Genomic DNA, 20975 nt, shown 5'->3' with positions numbered 1-20975 from the left:
TCATCAAAACACTTCCTAAGAAAAGGTCACTTCAAACAAATTTCTCTTTCAAAAAACCTTCTGGGAAAAAAAAAAAAAAAAAGACATGTAACATTTCAGCTATCCTGTTTCAACAGCTTTAAATGAAAAATAAGTATTTTCTCCCTCACTCCACCCAGGTGCCAAATGATTTCATTTGGAAATGCAAGATCATTATCTTTCTTTAAAAAAAATCAAATAGAAAAGGGTGAAATCAAAGGAAAACCTCTGGAGAAAGTTAAAATTAAACACTCTGCTGAGTCCAATGCAGCAAGTGGGAGTTGGGCTGCATTCTGCCAGGTTCCCTGGTGTGGCTTTCATCCCAGTTTGGGGCAGGACATGATTCCCAAGTCTTAACAAGAATCCCAGGAGCTGGTTCCCATGACCCACACTAGCACAGGCTTTGCAGGACATGGTGACACAGCCAAACATCTTCCAACCCATGAGCTTGCCAGGAGCAGAGACCCCACACCTGGTGACATACCAGAGCAGCAGAGTTTCAGAGGCAAAAAGTGACAGTGGGGCCAAGGGACCCCAAGGGGCCGGGTGTCTGTGGAATGCAGCACAGCCCTAGTACTGGAATGGGAAGCAGGAGGCTGGTGTTTCCTTTACAGCCTCCCCACACATGCTTGCAGTCCCCCAACAGCATCCCCAGCCCTCAGCTGTTACAGTTTAGGCTGCATGGGGAGTGGGAATGCCAGCAATCAGGCATCCAGAAGGGAATCCAGGCCCAGTTCAATATTGAAAGAAGAAGGGCTTTGAAAGGAGTGTGCTCATTTCCCTGTTTTGTCCTTTGCCAAGAAAACCAGGGGGATGGAGGAAGGGGTGAAGGGGTGGGGGGAACAGTGGAAAAATGTCTTGGCTTGGCCCTCTCTGCCTTTTATCTCATGGGCAGCCTGCCGAGACAGGGTCTTTCCCCTGCTGAGCCCTCTGGCAGATCAAATGAAAGGAGAGAAGAGTTATAACCCCCCTGACTGCAACCCCCTCCCTTCAAGGAAAAGGAGAGGAGGAAAAAGCAAATGGCCCCATGATGCCAACAGTTCACACCCCAGCTGGATGGGAAACATCATGAAAAGTCAGCTCCTCGGCATCCACGGGGGGGGCAGGAGATATTCTCCCCAGCCAGTAAAGGGAAGTCCAAAGAGAACCAGATATGGTTGGAGGGTGGGCTGTGTCCCCATGGAGGGGACAGCACTACTCTATGGCCTTGAACCAAAGGGAGAAGGTCACAAGTGGTCCTGGCAAGTGTATCCCACAAGGTTCCCACTGTGCCTGTTCCTCCATCATGCCAGACCTTTCAGAGCCAGCTTCAAGCAAATAGCCTAATTAAATGCCTTTATTCCAAGGACTCCCTCTGTGTGTTTGAGTATTTGTGGATTAACAGTTAATACAGTAAGAGGCTTTATTGTAACTAAATTGATTTCATATTTTTTTTCCCCTTCCTTCTGGATGCTTTTGTCCCCTCTTCCCACTCCCCAGAGTGTTCTCCCTCATCAGAGGGCCTCCCATGCTGATCCTCACCTTCACTGCCAGACGGCACTGATAAGGGTGTGGTGGTGAGGAGATCACGGCAAGAACCCATACTTCAATATCTGAGGGACTAATGACGTGGAAGGCATTCTTTTTTAGGGTAGACATGTAAGTAAGGGCGCATTGGCTGTGTTATTGCATAGGGCAGAAGAGACCCCTGCTGTTAATGGGTGTTTGCCTTGACAGCATGATGGGCACAGGCAGGGGAGGGAAAAAATCTCCAGCCATCCCCAAACCAAGACCACCATATTTCTCAAGGTAAGGAAGTCACAGATCCCCAGAGGGAAACCTCAACTCCAGCTCCACTTGCAGACCCCTGAGGATTGCTTGGCAAGGTCTGTGTAATCCCACTATCTTCTCCTTCCCAGTACAATTCAACTTCCCTACATAATCATTAAATCAGTAACTGCCTGTAGCATGTTGGCTCTGTGCATGACTGCAACATACCCGTGTGGAATTAGGATCAAGCAATTCCAGACTTTTATAGCCCATCACCCAGTATGTCCAGACTACTCCAAAAGCTCACAGTGTTCACAGCTTCTTGCTGTGGTTAATTAAAAAATCAGTAAATGCAGTCATTACGCCATCTGGGATCTGGATACCCTTTTTGCTTCCCAGGATGGGCACAGACCTGGGCTCCACTTTCCTTCCTTTTTTTCCTTTGCCTCTTCCTCTTCCTTCTTTACAGCCTGTCTGGTCCTTCCTGCTTTCCCTCCTTCTCACTTTCCTCCTTCCCTCCTGTTCTCCCCTTTTCCTCCCTCCTTCTTGCCCCATGTTCCCTGTCCTTGCACATGCCAGCAGAGCTGCCCTCTTCCCTTCCCCTCCCTGGGCAGCAGGAGCCAAAGCCATAATTAAACTTGGCTGGGAGGAATGTGGATCAAAAGTCTGTTAAAAAAGAAAAGAAACGAGGGTACCTGTGGGATTACGTGAGCCAGAAAAATGCAAAACCGGCTTCCAGCCGCCCATAAAATAGATGCCGTCTCCTTTCCCATTGGCAGGGTTTGGCTGAACACAAAAGATGAAGAAGAGGATTTTTATGGGAGTTATTTATAGCCTGAATGAATAGTGGTGTGTCTGTCAGAGTGTTTCTGCCTCTCAGCATGAGCCCAGGGTGCCAGCCTCGCTGGGTAAAGCCAGTGGGCTTTGGGATAGCACCTGCAAACAGGAGACCCAGGCAAACCTTCCTGCAGGGACAGAGGTGACAGCAAAAAAGGACAAATCAGGACAAGAAAGGGTGGGAAGGAGAATATGAGGGCAGGTGTTGCTGACCCCAGCAGCTTCACCTTGGCCAATGTCACATGCATCTGCCTGGCGACAAGCAATGGGCTGTTCCAGCCCACAAGCCACTACTCCAGGTGGATATCCCTGGGACATCCATTGTTTCCCCCTCTCTAACCTCTTCACTTCTAGCCTGGCTGCTTTTCCTCTTCCCTGGTTTGATGGAGATATCTGACAAGCCTTCCCCCCGCATTTGCACCAGGCACTGGCTCAAAGATTCATCTCTTTGTGAACGAGATCAGTTTAAAATCATCCCCAAACTCCATGAAAAGCTCAAAAGTTGGCAGTTCAAGAAGTACATTCATTAAATAAAGAGGGGGAGAATAAGAACAGGCAGAGAGGAGGGGGAAGAAAAAAAAGATTACCTTGCTGAATTAATCAGGCTTCTCTGTAATGTTCAGCCTCAGATTTTATTTCCTGTAATAAGCCCATTAATACGGGTGTCTATAGCAGGGGGCTTTTAGCAGCAGGCACCATTAGTGTAACGAGGAAGGGCTAATAGAATTTTATTGGAATTTTTACTCCAACATCACAGCCTTTTAAAACAGCTGTCTCAATAGGCATTATTATTCTGATTAACATTTAGACAGCACAAATCATAGTGATGCCCTTGGTGTCCCACAGGTTTTATCATAATCATTCCAAGTTCCTGATGTGTCGGCTAGTCCTTTCCAGGGCAGAGGGAATTCTAGACCCAAGCAGAGGATGGGGGTCATTTCTTTTCTCCTGTGCCACTGGATCTGCTACTTCTGAGGTGACCTGACTGGCTGTGATGGAGCAGGGTCCTGCTGCTACTGAAGTGCACTGGAAGCGGCTGGAACCAGACAGATGCTTTTTGAACATCTCTGATCCCAAGAGGAATTTGAAAGCAGGAAGGGAAGGGTTAAAAAGCAAGCTGGCATCCTGGGGACCCATCCTGGCTTCGCTCTCACTCTGTTTCTTGCCTGTGTGAGAATTTAAAAATTTGATTTTAAAAATTAAATTAAAACAAGATAGTTTTGTTGTCTGACATTAAATATTAAGCCAGCAGTTTGGGTGTGCTAACCCAGGGATTTGTTGCACAGTGCTGTTTTGGGGTAGCAGCCAGTCCCAGGGCTGGGAAACCTTTCTCCTCACATCTTCAAGACCTGTACCAGGTGAGACGGAGTCACCCAAGCCAGAGGAACTGCAAGGGTGTCACACTGAGGGTGTCCCAAGGATCCTACAAAAGCCCAGAGGCATCTGAAGGGCTGCCACAGAGGTTCTCACTGCCTGCTCAGCTGATGGGGTCTGGCTTCTGTGCGATTGATCCTGTTTGAGCCATGGGGAAACTGAGGCACAAGAAGGGGGGCAGCACCTTTTCTACAGGGACAGCACAGGCAGCCCAGGAGTCCTGTCTCCCTACCAAAGCACAAAGCCATGAGGTAGTGGAGGACCTACCCTGATACTGAGATAAATGCAGGCAAAATAAGTGAGGGATTAAACACTAAAAGCTAACAGGCTGCAAATGGACTTTTGGCTTTTATTTGTCGAATTTTGTTTCATGAGGGCAAGTTATGAGGATATTTTGTGAGATTGAGCCTGTCACTGTGTATGGGGAGCAGCAGCTGATTCATCCCTGCTCCAGCCATATCCTGCAGGGCTCAAACCACCTTAGGTACATTGAAGCAGGTGGTTTGGCTTGGACCTGGGCAAGGGAGTCCCAGGGGCACCAAGAAGGCTGGAGTTCTACTAATTACTCACTTATTAGCATCTAATTAGTATCTCTCCATTTCCTCCTCTCTCCCAAGGGCTCTGCTTCTGGCACGAGTCACCTCATGACCAAGCACACCCCAGGGGATGATTTTCCACCTCACATCAATCCTGGCATTGCAATGTCTTGCTGCTCCTGGGGCTCTGTAGCAGACTTCTCAGCATCACTCATAATAATTAGCAAGTATGTAGAGATTTCTTCTCTGGAACATCAGGATGAAGGGGGATCCCTCCTGACAGGGCAGGCACAGATGTCTGTGAGCTTTCACAGCTGGCTCCAGCAGCAGCAGTGTCCCAGGAACAGCCAGGGTGCCCAATCCCAGCCATGCAAGGGTTCCAGCCTCCTCCCAGCAACTGCACTGCTGGTGGATAACTCCCTTTTGCAGGCAAAGATTACCTTCCCTTTGGCTGCCCCTATCCCAGAGCAGTCCCCTGCTCTTCCACCCATACCTGCTCCCCTCCATCCCCAGACAATTTTGTTTGGGTTGAATCCAGCTGGAATCTGGAGGCTCCTGTTGTTTCTCTTGCTCCAAACAGAGGCCACTGGTTCTGGGATGTGGTCCCAGGAAAAGGCTCAAACCACTTGCAATGACAGGACCCCACTGCCAAGAGCTGAAGCCCCAAGGTACCTCCCCAACACCAGGCATGCAGGAAATTTGGGGGGGGGGGGGGGGGGGGAGTGCTTACTGACCACATGGATGTTGTAATGTGACAGTATTAAATTACCTGTATTATCAGATGATTAACCAATGAAATTCCAGCCTTGGGGCTGCTATCCTGAAGTCCATGCAGAGCTTGCAGGCAGCATCCAGACATCCCACTGTGTCCACCTGGGACCAGCAGCCATCCCACAACTCATGGTCCCCGAGGGCTCTGAAAATTCTTCACATGAAGAACTGGGGGACCATCGGTGGAGGAAAACACACCAGCTGTCTGAAATACGGGCAAGACACCTCCCAAATTGTTTACTTCTAGTCTGAACTCCTGTCAAGGAAGCTGCCAAACCCAGGGAAGATGCACCACGTGACCAAGGACAAAGTGGGTGCTCTTTGCTGCCCCAGCTGCCCTTGCATGGCCAGCTAAGACAAGATCTAAAAAGGGTCTGGGTTTTGATTTGCATTCTCCTGGCACACAAAAGCTCCCCACTGCATGAAGCCTGCCTGCTTCAGGCCACCAGGGTGTTTAGCATCTGCTTAAAATTATTAATTGTTTTAATGGTAAGTGCCTGATGATGTCTTTTAAATAGAAATAGGAGGGATTTAGCTTTCTCTCCTTCCCTGTTTCCAACCCTCCTCTCCTTCCTTTCTCCCTCCTTTCCTCCATTTCTTCCTTTTATCCTTCCTCTCTTCCTCCCTAAAAATTTACTAATTTATTTCTTATTCCATTGCCAAAACCCCTACTCATTGACAGGCAGCGGCAGACAAGAAGAAACTCAACAATAAGGCCAAATCCAGTAGTAAAACTGAAATGAAATTACAGCCATTAACCTGGTATCAGGAAGGACAGTGAAACTGCAGCATGGCAGGAGCCAGCAGGCCTCAACTCATAGCTCTTCTTTCTGATTAAAACACACTGGTCACAGATTAACTTCCTTTGCTCAACATTTTATTGTCTCACCTGCACTGGCAGGGGAAGAGGAAAAGGGGTGGGCAGGACTGGGGACTCAGGATCTGCAGCTTCTCTGCAGCTCTGCAGCCTTTGGCAGGTGCCAAGGACATGGACACTCAACCAAAGGGCAGGAACCTGCCTCCAGCAGTTGCCCTCTACCATGAAGTGCTCACGCCAAATGGTGTCTATCCACCATATGCCTCCCAGACTGGCACCCCAGGGCTCAACCATGGCCACAGAAGGAGTCAGTGTCAGAGCTGAGAGTGCTCTGGGTCTCCCAAACATGCAGGGCAGGCACAATGATGGATACAGCCACTGCTACAACCCGGGCAAGGACATTGCCACAAAGCTCCAGCAGCTTCGGGGAATCCACATCCCTTGGCAGATTGACCAATTTCTTTCAGTGGTATCAGAAAATGGGACAAAAAATGAAAATAAATTCCTGGCCACACCCCCTCAAGCATCTCTGTATATGTGGATCCCCCACTGGGTGTATCCTTTGCTCCTTGCAGGCACAGCTTGCGCCAGCCTGGCACAGCAGCATTCTGTCCCTTTCCTAATCCCTCACAGACCCATTAGTGCACCACAGAGGGTGCAAACACTCCTGTGGGATCCCAGTGGATTCATTTCATGCATGAGTTTCTCTCACTCTCCCCACCACCTTCCCTATTCATTCTTCCAGAGCAGCGCAGGGCAGCGACTGCAGAGGATGTTTCTGCCCTCATGCTGGGAGATGGAGACTAAGGACAAGGATGACCCAGTCACAGAGATACTTCTCCCAGAATTTCCAACAGGACCCCTGGAGAAATGAAACAGCATCAAGGAACATCCTTATGGGGAACCCAAATGGGCCTCAGCTCCCCTTTGATGCTCCCAAGTCAAGAACAACAGCTGGGTACCCCGCAGGCCCTCCACTCCCTTATCCCTCATCAGCTGGACTTCTTTAATCTCCTACAATAAATCACTTTTTAATTACAATTGGACTGCAACTACCAAATTATAAAAGACTTGGGGCTTTACAGCACACCAGCCATGGCTTCTTGGAATTGCAATGCCTTTCCATCTCCAGCAGCTTCATTTTCACCACCCTGATGCCTCTCTGTGCAATGGGAAAGGCTCATTGCTCCCTTCCAGCCTTTCACATCCCCATGCACTAAAACTATGAGGGAGAAAAAAAAAAAAAAGTAAAAAGGAAAAAGTAGTAAAAAAAGCTAAAAGTATGAGGGCAACAGGAGGTTGCATCTGTTGTGAGGAAGTGGGGAGCTCAGCATAACCAGGGTCAGGCTCTTATACCTGGGTGTACCCTCTCCTCTTTCTCTAACTGCTGCTTTCACCCAGTTTCAGATTTCAAGGGGCAGATTTTGTTTTAACTAAAAAAAAAAAAAAAAAAAAATCACACAAAAAAAACCCCAACCCAAACTAATTCTCAGGCCATCTTTGAGATTTTTTAACACAAGATAAACTTGAGCGGCTGGTACCTGCAGCAGAGGGGACCCTGGCACGGGCGCCAGCCCTCCTCAGCACGCACTGCCTCCCCAGCCTCCATCCTAAATCACAACACAAGAAACAGGCTGTTCATTAGGTGCTGTTTAATTAAGCAATATGGATCCTGCCCCGATATTTACAATCCCACTTGCCGTGATTTATTGGAGAGAGTCCCGTTTTTAGAGACGGCGACTGTAAAGTTTAATACCGCTTGACTTAACTGCGAGTTTCATTTACGGCCGCGGGCCGAGGCGCGGCAGCCCGGGGCTGGGAGCCGCCGGGCCATTAAATCAGAGCTAACTGCGTGTGCAGGGAGATGACTAGCTTCGTTACAGCCGCTTCAGCGGCTAATCACCCCGTGCTGGATTGCCACACTTAAGGCAATTTGTTGCCGCTTTCCCAGGACCGTGGAGAAAAAGCGGGGAAGACGGGAAGTTGGAGCAGAGGCACATGCTGCAGTGGAAAGGGCTCATGATCGGGATGGTGGCAGTGACCAAACGGACTCTGCTTGTCCCAGCAGCGGAGAAATCAGTTTTGCAAAAAGACAGATTCCCAGCTGGGCAGCCCCCATGCCCTGGTGAGGGATGCTATGCACAATGACAGCTCCAAGCTCAAGGGTCAGCCACCAGCTCCTCCGCATAGCCCCGGGGCACCTGGGGAGTGCAGAGGTGAGGGCAGTCTGTGGGCTCTGGGATGAGGCAATCAAGCAGAAAGATAGAACCAGCATGTAGGAGGGCAGCCAACATCACACTGGCCAGGAGGCTCTTCCATCTGTCCTAGCCCCATGGGGAGCAACGCATGGATGGGGCACAGGGAACACAGCCTTCTCCATGAAATGCTGTCTTGGAGGTAGGAGGAGAGCATTTATCTCCTTGCAAGCAGGGACTTTCTAGTCCCCAGGAGCACACTCACTGACTGGACAAGGAGAGGGGTCTCATAGAGAATGGCTCATTAGTGAAAAATAAAAATATTTGTGAAGATGTGAGGGTTCATAGTGCTTGGCATCCCCCCACATCAGCTGTGGTGGCATCAGTGTCCATCACCTACCCCTGCAGAGTCCCAGAGCTTTCCTAGAGGGAAAGGGAGGAAAGCAAAGACAGAGGTGAATAGAATATCCCCCAGCTCAGCCCAGCATCCAGGCTACCACTGTCCCACCCACAGGTAGGGACAGTGAATGGGGGGGAGCAGCACCAGAAAGAGAGCTGGACTCCCTGGCAGCCCCCAGGTGAGTGATGGACCATCCCCTGGCTGCATCCCAGCAGCCCCCGTACCTGCAGCAGGCACCATGAGGGCTCCCAGCCAGAGAGGATGAAGAGGAACAGCTCCAGGGCTGAGCATCTCAGCCAGCAGCCTCTGTGCAGCAAGTCTGCCAGGGCTCAGTGCTCTCCCAGGAGCTGGCTAAGCCTTGGGCTGCATCCATTCCTTCTCTGTTTCCCACTCCTCCACAAGCCTGCAGCACTCAGACAGACTCAGAGCTCCCCCCAGGGAGGAAGAGGAGGCAGCGCAGAAGCAGGAACACAAGCAACAAGTACTGGACTGCCAGCACAACCTCTGAGCCCCGTGTTATCTCCCACCAGCAGCTGGGTGCCTTCACCAGAGACCCCAAACCTCCCACCTAGGGCTGAAAGCCACGAGAGCACAGATAGAGGCACTTTGCTTCCAGGTTTTATTGTCCAGGGGGGTTGTGCCCCTCCATGAGGCAGAAGTCATACCAGTCCCACCAGTGAGACTGGACTAGTAAGGAGGGTAAGCCCTTTAGTGGTGGTAGGAGCATGCCATGGGGGCAGAATTCAGAGCCTGGGATGGTGAAAGAGATAAGGAACACCACCTACACAAGGATGCCACAGGATTAGGCCCCGAGTCCCCAAACAGGCAAAACCAGTCCCACAAACCAGCCAAGTTGTGAGAAGGTTCAGGAGAATCTGGGAGCTCAGAGGGTTCACAACTGACATGAATTTCCAGACCTCAGCTGTCACCACTCCCAGCTGACTTGTGGCCTCACCGAGCACACCAAATGATGCAATCTTAAACCTCTACTGTTAGTGCAGCACTGTCAAGCCCACCACTAAGCCATTTCCCTAAGTCCACATTTACACCTTTTTTTTAATACTTCCAGGCACAGTGATTCCATGACTTCTGTGGGCAGCCTGTTCCTATGTCTGACCACCCTTTCGGTGAAGAAATTTTCCCCAACATCCAATTTAAACCTCCCCTAACACAACTTCAGGCTGCTCCCTCTTGTCCTACCATTAGTTATCTGTGAGAAATGACCAACCCCCACTTGGGTATGACCTCCCTTCAAGTAGTGGTGGGAAGCAATAAGATCCCTTCTCACACTCACATCCGAGGACTAGATGCTCTGCTGCTCCCCATCACACCTCCTCAGCCCTCTTCTTGTAGTGCACCTCGGGGAGGTTCCTCAGGCGCTCAGCTGCCTGCAGAGCACAGCACAGGGACAGCCAGGGGCTGGTCCCAGGGACAGCCCTGGCACACAACCCCCTGGGTCCCCCAGCCCCTCTGAGCTGCTCTCACCTGCTCTGGGGTGAGGTCCCTCTGCGCCTGCGCCAGCATCTCGTATCCCACCATGAACTTGCGTATGGTGGCAGAGCGCAGCAGCGGAGGGTAGTAGTGGGCATGGAGCTGCCAGTGCCTGCAGTCCTCCTCCAGGTAGGGGCCTGTGGGGGCTCCTGCAGGGGGTAGAGGCACTGCATGAGCCGCAGGGAGGAGACAGGGATGTGAATGAGAGGATTGAAGAGCCATGCCACTCACCATGCCAGCCCATGGAGTAGGGGAAGGAGACTTCAAAGAGATTGTCGTACTTGATGAGAAGCCTCTGCATAATGGAGGCCAGGCCTGCAGGAAAGTGACAGTGATTTACACCCTGAGCTGGCCAGCAGCTAGCCAGGTGTGCAGTGGGGTCACTCACAGCACCTCCCCCTGGGTGGACATCAGTGACAGGCAGGAGGGATGCACTTGAGAATTTCCACCCCTCCCCATTCACACAGGGAGCTCAACCAATGCAGCAGGAGAAGCGTCCACCAAAGCAGGGAGTACCATGTGCTTCATCACCCCAAAAGGACATGAGTGCTACCAGCAGTGCTGGCTGTACCCAAACAACCAGTTCTTATCCTAACAAAACAGAGGCGCCCTTCCCCTCCTCCGCTAAGCTCAGCAGCCCCCAAGGACACAAGCATCAGTATCATCAATATCCAGCATCAGCATGGTTGCCCCCTAACAAAGGTCAAGCCCAAAGGATGTGGGATGGGGTACAGCAAAGCTCAGAGCCACTCACTGTCCTTCTCACTCTCACTGAGGTCCTGGAGGCGACAGACATGGCGGCGGGGCAGCAGCAGGGTCTGGTAGGGCCAGGTAGCCCAGTATGGCACCACGACCAACCAATCTGCATTTTCCACCACCAGCCGTTCCTGCAGGCACAGAATCACAGAACCAGCTAGGCTGGAAAAGACTTTTTAGATAATCAAGTCCAACCTATGATCTAACACTACTTTATCAACTAAACCACTGCCCTGAGTGCCACACCCAGTCTTGCTTACTCCATTTCCCTGGGCAGCCCATTCCAATGCCCACTCTTTCAGTGAAGAATTTTTCTCTAATGTCTAGTCTAAACTTCCCTGGCACAGACTAAGACTGCGTCGTCTTGTCCTGTCACTGGCTGCCTGGCAGAAGAGACCAACCCCCCTGCTGACTAAAATCTCTTTGCAGGGAGTTGTAGAGGGTGATAAGGCCTCCCCTAAGCCTTCTTTTTTTCCAGGTTAAACACCCTCAGCTCCCTCAGCTCTTCTTCATAGGGCTTGTGTTCCAGATCTTTCACCAGCCTTGTTGCCTTTGGCCAGATGAATTTGAGCATCTCAACATCCTTCCCAAATTGGGGTCTCAGAACTGGACACAGTATTTACAGTGGAGCCTCACCAGTGCCAAGTACGGGAGAAGAATGACTTCCCTGCTCCTGCTGGCCACACTATTCCTGATACAGGCCAGGTGCCTTTGGCTTTCTTGGCCACCTGCACACACTGCTGGCTCATGTTCCCAACCAGCACCCCTACATCCCGTTCTGCCTGGCCACTGTCCAGCCACTCTGTCCCCAGCCTGTCGCACTGCAGGCAGGTGTTACACACAGTGTTTGATGGGGGCATACAAACCCCCAAAGCCCCAGAGAACTCTTAGGGCCCAGCTCCTGGAGGCTAGGAAGCCCACCCCAGGAGACTACCAGCTCCCAGGGAGGGGATACGGACAACATCCATGCCTTCACCTTTCGGCAAGCCTCCTGCTCAGCGTACTCTAGCAGCATGGGCACACCGTGCTGGCTCAGGTGCTGGCGCTGGGTCCGGTCCTCCAGATGTGCCTCGTTCGGGAGAAAGCTGCTGGCCCACACCTGGGAGGGACATTGGGGCACAGGACTGAGGTGCTCATACCCCTCACTTGCAGGGGAACCCCTAGTCACACTGCTCATCTGGAGGTCCCTGCTGCCACCAGGCGGAGAGTCTGGCATGTGACAGCCACAAGGGACAGTCCCCAGAGGAAAGGTGACAGGACAGACACAGAGGTATCTTCACTGTGAAAAGCTTCATGACCAGGGCAGGGCGACTGCTGTTCACATCTGCCCTCAGGGTTTGCTGTAGGGTCACCACAGGGACATGTAATTTAGCCAGGTCACAGGTGGGACAGCCTCACCTGGCAGTGGGGATGTGGGTTGGAGCAGCCCATCATCGCTCCCTTGTTCTCGAAGATCTACAAGAAGAGGAAGAGGTGCAGCGAGCAGGCCCCAGCCCCAGGGCCCCCGCTGCAGGCTGTCATGGCATCCCCAGCACAGCAGGGAAGCAGCTCTCAGGAGGACAGAACCTCACACCCACTGGAAAGGCTCAGCAGGGCACAAAGGCTCAAAGGGCACAAAGAGGACAAAGGGCACAAAGAAATAGACCCACACACAACCAGGATGCTCCCAACCCCAAGTACTGTCAGAGTACCCAGTGACAGCTTCCCACCTTCACCCAAAAAAGAGCAGCCCCCCACCAGCCCCACACCTGCACCCAGGGGTAGGAAGCACCCAGCTCTGTCGTCAGCTCTGCCCACGCATCGATGACAGCTCGGATCTCTGGCAGGGACATGAGGGGCAGCGTCAGGTCTGACCAGGGGTGGAAACACATCACCTTGCTGTAGAACAAACACGCTTAGCTGCGACTGCGGGTGTCTCCAGAGACCCTCACAGCTTTGCTCGGTGCAGTAGGATGTGGGATGAGGGACAGGGCCAAAAGCCCCAGAATAACCCCAAAACTGAGCAGGAGTGTACAGAACAGGCACTGCATGAGAGAAGCAGGCCCAGCCCAGCACCATTCCACAGGTTCTCAACAAATTGTGTCCCATACCTGCTGGAGCCATGTAGGTACTTACCATACACCCCGGGCTGGGGCAGCTCGAAACAAGGGGTGATCACTGTCATCTGGGGAAGAACAGAGAGTGGGCAGGGAGAAAGTGCTGAGACAGAACCCAAGCCTCTCCAGACCACCCTAGGAACCCAAGATGGGGCATCTCCAGCAGCCTACTCTGTTCCCCAAAGTTACCAGGCTCTGGAGCATCAGGCTGCAGTGCAGGAAAGTCATTTGGGAAGACGAAAGTACCCTCGTACTTGGGGTTCACCTGCCGGGGTGAGAGATGTATGAAGGCAGGAGGGGGTGGCAGGGGCAGCCCGGTCCCGTGTCCCTGGTGGTACCTCGCCGTTGGCCCGGGTGGCCCCGGGGCAAAGGGGGTTCTTGGGGTCCCAGCGGGGCACATCCTCAGGGGGCGGTTTCTCAAGCTGACCCTGCCAAGGGCGCTTTACCCGGTGGGCCGACACCAGCACCCAGTCGTCCCGCAGCGGGTTGTACCGAACGTGCTGGTGCTCTGCGGGGAGGGAGAGCAGCGGCCCTCAGGTGCAGACCCCCCGCGATGGGGGAACACGCACCCCACCCGCCACGCCCTCAAGGGGCAAGCAGCACGGTCTGCACGCCGCTGGATGCCGTCCCTCAGCTCCACCCTTCCTCCCGTCCCAGCTCGGGAGCCCCGCTGCTCCGGGCAGGGAAGGTCGCCGGAGGTCCGGCTTCCCGGGGTGGTGCTGGGCTCCACCGGGGGCCTGCAGGGAAGCATGGAGGAAGGCAACCCCATCCGTACCGCCGGCAAGGAAGCGGCCGCCTCCCTCTGCCGCCCCGGCCAGCGACGGCTCCATGCCTCCCCGCTCCCGGAAACCCGGTGGGATCGGCCCCTTCCAGCCTCCCGCCCCGCCCCGCCGCGCCGGCGCAGCCGCCCGGGCCGTGCGTGGCGTGGCCGCGGTGGGGGCGGTCCCGGCCCGGGTCCCGCTCCCGGTGCCGGGGGCGGCGGAGCGCGGCATGGGCGCGGTGTGGGGGCGGCGGGCGCTGCGGGCCGGGCTGGCGCTGGGCGCGCTGGCGCTGCTGCTGCAGGGGCTGCGCGGGTGGCTGGCGGCCAAGCGGTACGAGTTCACCCCCGCCGAGATCGCACAGCTCGCCCGGCACCACGCGGGTACGCGCCGCCCGTGGGGACGCGGGGGGGCGGCGGGGAGCGGGGCCGAGGAGGGCTGGCGGTGGGGATGGGGATAGGCAAGGGGTTGGGGATGGAGAGAGGAGAAGAGGACGTGGAGGGGAGCGGCGGCCTGGGCTGGAGGGGAGACCCATAGCGGGGATAAAGGTCCGAGGAGAATTCGGTACAGGGGTCCGGGATCCTGAGTGGAATGGGGCTGGTGTCAGGGAGGGGCAGGGAGCTGGACCGGGGAGTAGCAACAGGGAATGCGGGGGAAGCGGGAAGATGGGACTGGAGCAAAGGGGACCAGGGCAGCAGCATCATCCAACCTGGTTGGGGCTGAAGCCCCAGGTGGGTCAGGCCTGGGGCTTCAGAAGAGAGCCGTAGGGCACAGGGAGTTTGGTCGGGGCTGCATGTAACCAGGACAGGGACACTGTCACGTTGTTTAGATCTCCCATATTGCCCAGCACCTGGGATAGGTTGTAGGACTGGAGCTCTCAGTGCACCTTATCCTCTGTCACCATCCAGTTTGGCGGTGGAGCTGGGTCAGCGGGAGCTGAGGGCTGGAGAGAGGAGATATCTTCCCTAGGCAGACTTCTTCAAGGGTGTGCTGAAACCCTATGGCTGCACAGGGGATTGGGGGGTTTGGTCGGCTGAGCTTTTTCTGTACCAGGGACTTACAGTGACCCTGGGTGCTGCAGGGCTGGACCATGAGCTGGCTTTCTCCAAGATTATTGTGGAGCTGCGAAAGAAGCACCCAGGCCACATCCTGCCAGACGAGGACCTGCAGTGGGTGTTTGTGAATGCAGGCGGGTGGATGGGCTCCATGTGCCTGCTCCATGCCTCACTCACCGAGTACGTGCTGCTCTTTGGGACAGCTGTCGACACCGGGGGACACTCAGGTAAGCAGGGGGACTAGGCTGCTGGGAAGGGGAGTTCTCCAAGCTATTTCTACTCCACTTTCAGGTACAGTTGGCCATGGTGTGCCCAGCACAGGGAGCCCACTGCTTCACTACTTGTATGGGGTGAATGATGCTGGCCAAACACTCCCTGCAAGGGGACCAGCCCCCATGGTGTCCTGCAGCATTTGCAGGTCCCTGTGTGTGACATGCTGTGTGGCCAGGACTCTCTGCATCCAGCTGGCAGGCGATGGCAGACATCTCATCTCCCAGTGCTTCAGGAGGGAGCAAATGCCAAAGAAGTTGGAATTGATGGGGCTTAAGGACACTAAGCAGCCCTGGCTGGTGGTGAATGGCTCTTTACAGAGACAGTGAGGGTACCAGAGCCGTTGGCACTTATTGGTGTATTGAGGCAGAGGAGCTACCATCCTGACGCTCTTGCTCCACAATTCAGACCTGGGTTCCTGTGCTGTCCCTGCCAGGGAGACGCTGAGCCAGTGTTGTCTGTTCTCAGGTCGCTACTGGGCAGATATTTCTGACACCATCATCTCGGGGACATTCCGGCAGTGGAAGGAGGGGACCACCAGAAGTGAGATCTACTATCCAGGTAAGGGCAGCAGTATGATGACCTATGGGGTGCATCCATGTCTTTGGGGCACAGCCACTGGCTGTCATAGAGGCTCTTCCTTTGAGCTGACAGAAGCCAAGAGCTCAGGATAGAGCAGTTTGGGTCTCCAGTGGCACATCTCAGATCTCAGTGGGTGGCAGTAAGAGAAAAGGAAGCAAGGCTGTGGTCGGCTTGGAAGGCTCAACCCTGCAGGCCCTAACACCGTGTCTCCCATTTGGGCGTGATGTGAGGCAGCCACTGGGAGCTGTGCTGGTATGTGTTTTGGCAGGCGACACCATTGTGCACCAGGCGGGAGAGGCCACATCAGTGCAGTGGAGTGCAGGCACCTGGATGGTGGAGTACGGCCGGGGCTTCATCCCCTCCACACTCGCCTTTGCCCTGGCTGACACCCTCTTCAGCACTCAGGACTTCGTCACCCTCTTCTACACCCTGCGTGTGTACGCAAAGGGCTTGCTCCTGGAAGCAAATGCCTTCTTCAGCACCTTTGGGTGCTGAGCCTGTGTCACCAGGGTACCCTGCTGGGCCCAGTTGGCTCCTTTCCTCCCAGTCGTTTTCCTCCCTGAGCCCAGGTTCTAGCAGAGGCAGCAGGAGATCCCCTGTGCCTTCCCCAAATTGTTCTGTCCTTTCCCCACAGGCCAACATGGTGCCAGGACAGAGGGACCTTGGCAGTCACAGCAACACAGAATGTCAGTTCTCTTTACTACCTGCCTGTCCCTCCTTTCTATTGGAGTCACATCCTGCTTTTCCATCCCTCGGGGCTGGAGTGGCCTTGCAGTGTACAAACACCTCTGTGTGCCCTCAGCATGCAGCAGGAGAGAAGCTGAAGCTGGCTGTCCCCAGGCCCTGAAATATTTCCTCAGCTCCTGAGACATCAGGGGAATAATGCTGCCCTCGGGGCAGGCTGCACAGGGTAGACCAGACCAGAGCACCCATTGCCGAGGTCAGTTGCTAAGTCTCCCATGTCTCTGGCAGCCTGCCGGGACTGCGGGCAGCGCAAAGTGCTCTGTCCAGCTGGCAGCATCTCCCGTGGCTCCATCCCTGCTGATGTGGGTTGGCAGCACACAGTGTCACCCTGGCACAGGGCAGGATCTGCGCTGAGACCCCCGGCAGTGGGGGGATGCCTGGCTCCTGTGCCGGAGGGCCCCCTGCTCCCTGTCATCTGCCCTCGGGGATGGCTGGGGCTGGAAGAGGGTCACTTCCCCACAGTCCTCTCCCGGCAGTGCCCCCCAGAGGGGAAACCCACCGTCTGTCGCCTTAATGGAGACCCCGTTCTGTGTGGCCTCTTGGCTATGCACGTACTTAGTGTCCTTGAGTGCCCAAATGTCTGTACTAGCTCAGGATGGAATCTCGCCCCTCAAAACACTTCTCCTGGCTGTGAGACCCCCCAGGGAACAGCCACTCTGCTCGGCTCCCGGCATGGGATCCCGGCTGCCAAGAGAGTGCTGTAATCCTCCAACCAAACCCAGATGTGCACCCGGCTTGCACCCCTGTGGTCAGACCTGTGTGAGCTCACTGCTTGGTGGAGGGCTTTCACCTCCATTCTGCTGCCAAACACACAAGTGTGTTCCTGGCCACCCAGGCCTGTAGCATGTTGATTCTCCTGCTTCCTGGACTGTCCCTGTTCTGCTGACCAGCAGCACTGCACATGGGCTACTTCTTAATTTGCTACCTGAAAAGAGATACCAGTAATAAAGTTGTTCATCCCACATACTTGGGTTTCTGGATGAGTCTTTGGGGTGTGCTGAGCCCTGCCGCGGTAAAGGCCAGCTCCAGCCTCAGCAGCAGTCCTGCTGACAGCTGAGTGTCCCCGGAGAAGCTGGTACTATCCCACACAAAGTCCTGGGAGCTGGGGGTATGTCGCTGGGCAGGATCAGCCCTGCCTCAGCTGCCGGCAGAAGATGGTGCTGTTGCTCCTCTCGCCACTGCAGTCACTGGTGACCAAAGACCTGGGCTGGTGCCAGGTCTGTGCTTCCATGGGCAATCCCGAAGCTCAGGGGGTCCCATCCCTTTGAGGGATAGTGGCAGTGCTGAGTCTGTGGCTCCCTGAGGATGGCTGGACCCGCACACAGCAGGTGGTTTTGAGAGGTTTGTGCACACACGCACACACACGTATAGGTGCACACACATGCTGTCAGACATCACGCATGTGTGCATTCACAAATCATGTGTGCATATAGGTAGAATAGTTTTCATGTGGGTGTGGGTACAACAGGTGGGGCTGACACACATTTATAAGTGGCATCACATTTATAAACAGGCATTTATCCATACAGAGCAACTGCAGGCGTGTGAGTGCTGGGGCACGTGTGGGTAGGATATGTGTGCATGGGTGTAGTCAGAAGAGTTTTGTACCTGTGTGTGTGTGTGCCCATGCAGGTGACACGTGTGTCACACCTGCGTGCACAGCCTGCAGTGCACATAGCAGCAGGTGTGCACCCCTGTGTGTTCATGGGCAGGCGGGCTGTGTTTGTGTGTGTCTGTGCACACACGGGCAGCCTCTGTGTGAGCACATATGTGTGTTCCTGTGGGCTACCAGGCCTTGCTGGCCCACACCAGGCATGTTCCCTGAGGTTTAGCAGGGCTGTGTTGGGGAACACGAGCAATCCCACCCGAGCTGGCCCGCGCAGCAAGGCGCTAACTCAGCAGCTCATATCAATACTGCTCCACTTACAGCGAAGGCCGCGTAATGAAAATCCGATGGGCACGCTGGTGGGAGTAAATAAGTATGCCATTAAAATAAGAAAATCAAAGCTCTGGACAGGTCTTTTCTCTTGCCCATTGATTTCTTTTATTACGGAAATATTGCTGCTAAATAACATTAGTGTGAACAATCTCAGCAGTGTTTTCTGTAGCACCTGTGTCAATAACTCCACACTGGGTGGAGGATCCCCCCCCAGCCTGGCTGCAGGGCCAGCAGCCCTGTCTGTGCAAAAGGCTGCTCTGGGGGTTCCTTCCTCAGCATTCCCAGCGCAGCTGGCATGAAGAAGCAGACCATGACAAGCAGCGAAGAAACCATGACAAGCACCCCATAGTGTGGGGTGGCTCAGGCAAATGCCAGCAGGGTGGAGCTGGGCTTAAACCCAGGAACCCTGGCTGCTCTGCTGCAGCAGGAGGGGTTGTCCCCATCCCAGCACTGAGCACTGAGTGCCAGGCATTCATTAAAGGGTCACAAAAAGCATGCCTTTCATGGTTGCAACCTCTTAATCAGGTGTCTCCAATGACCAGCAGAGAAGAGATGACTTCTGGACACAGCAAGTTCTGCAGATTGTTGGTGCCTCTGCCTCTTCTTCCTGTGCCTCCTCATCTGTTCCCAAGTCCATGCTGGCCTGACCCAGTTGCCTGTAGCTTTGCCATCACTTGGTTCTCATGAAGAAACTGAGGAACAAGTTGGAAGCTCATCTACAGTCACCCAGCTGCAGCACAACCCCTGTGCCAGGGCCAGGGCTTGCCCCTTTCCCCCTTGGCTGCCCAGTGACACAGTATCCTTCAAAATGCCCACAGGCAGCAGGTACTCCTTGGAGAGACAGAAGATATGACCAGCACACACTGGAAATGTGCACCCTTTGGTGTCCAGAGACCAGATGGGACCCCAGGACACCTCAAAGGGCACCAAGCACTTATGGAGAGGCTGGAGACAGGCAAGGAGAGTCAGCCATGGGCACCTGCACCCCGGGTCTGGCTCTACCCCAGTCCTGGCTGAAGCAACCATGAGTGTCATCTCCCCAGAGCTGTCACCAGGACAAATGCAGATCGCTGCCTTCCTAACACCTTCCCCCTGCAACTTGCTTTATCTTGCTGTCCCTCCACATGCAGTGGGTATTGATCAGCCTGCAGGATCTATCTCTCGATTCCTCCTGTGGTATCTCTCTGCTCCAAGTATCTCTCACTCTGCTCCGTTGTCTGCCGTGCCCGTCTATACCTTCACTATCTATCTGTGCCGCCTCAGCTGCAGCCATCAATAGCCATTTGGGGAATTTCTCTCCAGCTGGGAGCATCACCAGACCCCATTGGTGCAAAATGCTGAGCAGCGGGGCAAAGGGGACACAGTCCATCTTGCTTGCCCCGAGGAGAGCCTGACATACTTCATGACACACGTGCAGAACCCCAGAGCTGCTGTTATCACTGTGGAGGTTCTAGAGAGGAACTGAGTAGGACAGGTCCCTTGGTGGCCATGCCCAAGGCAATGGGAGATGCTGCACCCTCTGGAGATGTTGCCACTAGCTGGCCTGGGTGCTAAACTGACCCAAGCACCCCAACCCCTCTGTCTTGGAGAAGGGGAGTTTCCCCAAACACTTGGGCTCCTGTTGGGCCATGGAGAAGTCACCATGTCTGTCTCACCCCACCCAGTCCAGCTTTCAGTGTGTAGGGGATAAGACACAGCCCAGAGCAGAGGGTGCAGCACAGTGGGGTGCAAGGCAGCAGCACTGGGAAGGGAAGCTGGAACCATGCGACATAGGATCCTGTGCAGTGAATCCTGACGGTCATCTGGCCCTGTGGATCCTTCTGAAATAGGGCTAGATCTCGTCTTCTCAGTGGCAATTCAACAAGAGTGCCACACTGACTAGCACTCAGAGGGGCTGGCAAGCACCAGGAGGTCCCTGACTCTGCTGCGGTGGGATGGGATGGGCCAGCGCAAGCTACAGCTGTCCAACCCTGAAATAGGATGGCCGACAGCTAATTTATCTCCTGTGCAAAGATAAACAGTGCCTGGGGGCCCTGCAGGGTCAGAAGCTGCCCTGCGCTTCCAGGGAATGGTCTTATTTTTCCAGGAGCACCTCCCTGGTGAGCATGGTGCACTATGTCAAATGCTGCTGAGGTGCCAGGAGCTTAAGAAGCCCTGAGAATCACCAGAGCCATGTGTTGCCCTGATTCTTAAGATTTTCTAAAACTTTCTGAGTTTACATTCTTGTAGAGAACTTTCTCACACAACTTTCTGTAAACAACCTATTGTTTTACATTCCTTCTTAGAGGCGGAAAAATTTGATATACTAGTAGTTTGTCCAGTGTCGTTAGAGAAGTAACACGTTCACCCTCCAATCCACTGTCACCTTTGGAAAAGTATAAATGTTGGAATCAAAAATAAAACTTCCTCTTTTTTACCTTTACAATAGCAGCGGCTCACGTCGTGCTTTCACGTGTCATATAGTAACAGCCATGGCAGGACACAGGGTAGTTTCTCAGGAGATGTTCATAGGGAAAATGGAGAGCACAGAAACAGCAGCTTTTCCCTACTGAGGGAACTGGTGAAGGGGATGGAGTTCTAGGCCATG

General features: G+C 54.0%; 2 protein-coding genes across 9 annotated transcripts; one reads left to right on the top strand and one right to left on the bottom strand.

Moving 5' to 3' along the window:
• Positions 1-3302: 3302 nt before the first annotated feature.
• GALT (galactose-1-phosphate uridylyltransferase) lies at positions 3303-13946 on the bottom strand. Of its 7 annotated transcripts, none has more exons than XM_072921956.1 (12): positions 13816-13946; positions 13379-13548; positions 13230-13305; positions 13060-13108; positions 12693-12822; positions 12343-12399; positions 11921-12043; positions 10943-11075; positions 10420-10503; positions 10183-10337; positions 9992-10085; positions 3303-3770 (listed from the first exon to the last, which is right to left on the bottom strand). In XM_072921956.1, the coding sequence occupies exons 1-11, from the start codon at positions 13868-13870 to the stop codon at positions 10023-10025; spliced, it is 1095 nt and encodes a 364-aa protein (XP_072778057.1). In that variant the 5' UTR covers positions 13871-13946; the 3' UTR covers positions 3303-3770; positions 9992-10022. The 7 variants fall into 7 exon arrangements, with proteins under 7 accessions (XP_072778057.1, XP_012433003.2, XP_030113662.1 ...); XM_012577549.5 differs by lacking the exon at positions 3303-3770 and adding an exon at positions 7738-8720; XM_030257802.4 differs by lacking the exon at positions 3303-3770 and adding an exon at positions 7738-8303.
• SIGMAR1 (sigma non-opioid intracellular receptor 1) lies at positions 13854-20815 on the top strand. 2 transcript variants are annotated; one of them, XM_030257803.4, is made up of 4 exons: positions 13854-14181; positions 14880-15080; positions 15592-15684; positions 18914-20815. In XM_030257803.4, exons 1-4 carry the CDS (start codon positions 13869-13871, stop codon positions 19033-19035), a joined length of 729 nt encoding a protein of 242 aa, XP_030113663.1. In that variant the 5' UTR covers positions 13854-13868; the 3' UTR covers positions 19036-20815. The 2 variants fall into 2 exon arrangements, with proteins under 2 accessions (XP_030113663.1, XP_002190181.2); XM_002190145.6 differs by lacking the exon at positions 18914-20815 and adding an exon at positions 15974-17415.
• The last annotated feature ends 160 nt before the right edge of the window (positions 20816-20975 follow it).

Source organism: Taeniopygia guttata, chromosome Z (genome assembly GCF_048771995.1).
Source record: "Taeniopygia guttata chromosome Z, bTaeGut7.mat, whole genome shotgun sequence".
Classification (NCBI taxonomy): domain Eukaryota; kingdom Metazoa; phylum Chordata; class Aves; order Passeriformes; family Estrildidae; genus Taeniopygia; species Taeniopygia guttata.
Note: the sequence above shows the minus strand (reverse complement) of the source record. Positions and strands in the feature narration are given on the sequence as shown.

Coding starts and splice junctions, on each gene's coding strand:
- SIGMAR1 (XM_002190145.6), top strand. CDS start 13,869: ATGCCTCCCCGCTCCCGGAAACCCGGTGGGATCGGCCCCTTCCAGCCT. Junction 14,182..14,879: donor GCTCGCCCGGCACCACGCGG/GTACGCGCCGCC, acceptor TGGGTGCTGCAG/GGCTGGACCATGAGCTGGCT. Junction 15,081..15,591: donor CGACACCGGGGGACACTCAG/GTAAGCAGGGGG, acceptor GTCTGTTCTCAG/GTCGCTACTGGGCAGATATT.
- GALT (XM_072921956.1), bottom strand. CDS start 13,870: ATGGAGCCGTCGCTGGCCGGGGCGGCAGAGGGAGGCGGCCGCTTCCTT. Junction 13,109..13,229: donor GCCTGATGCTCCAGAGCCTG/GTAACTTTGGGG, acceptor GTTCTTCCCCAG/ATGACAGTGATCACCCCTTG. Junction 10,086..10,182: donor GGGACCTCACCCCAGAGCAG/GTGAGAGCAGCT, acceptor TGTGCTCTGCAG/GCAGCTGAGCGCCTGAGGAA.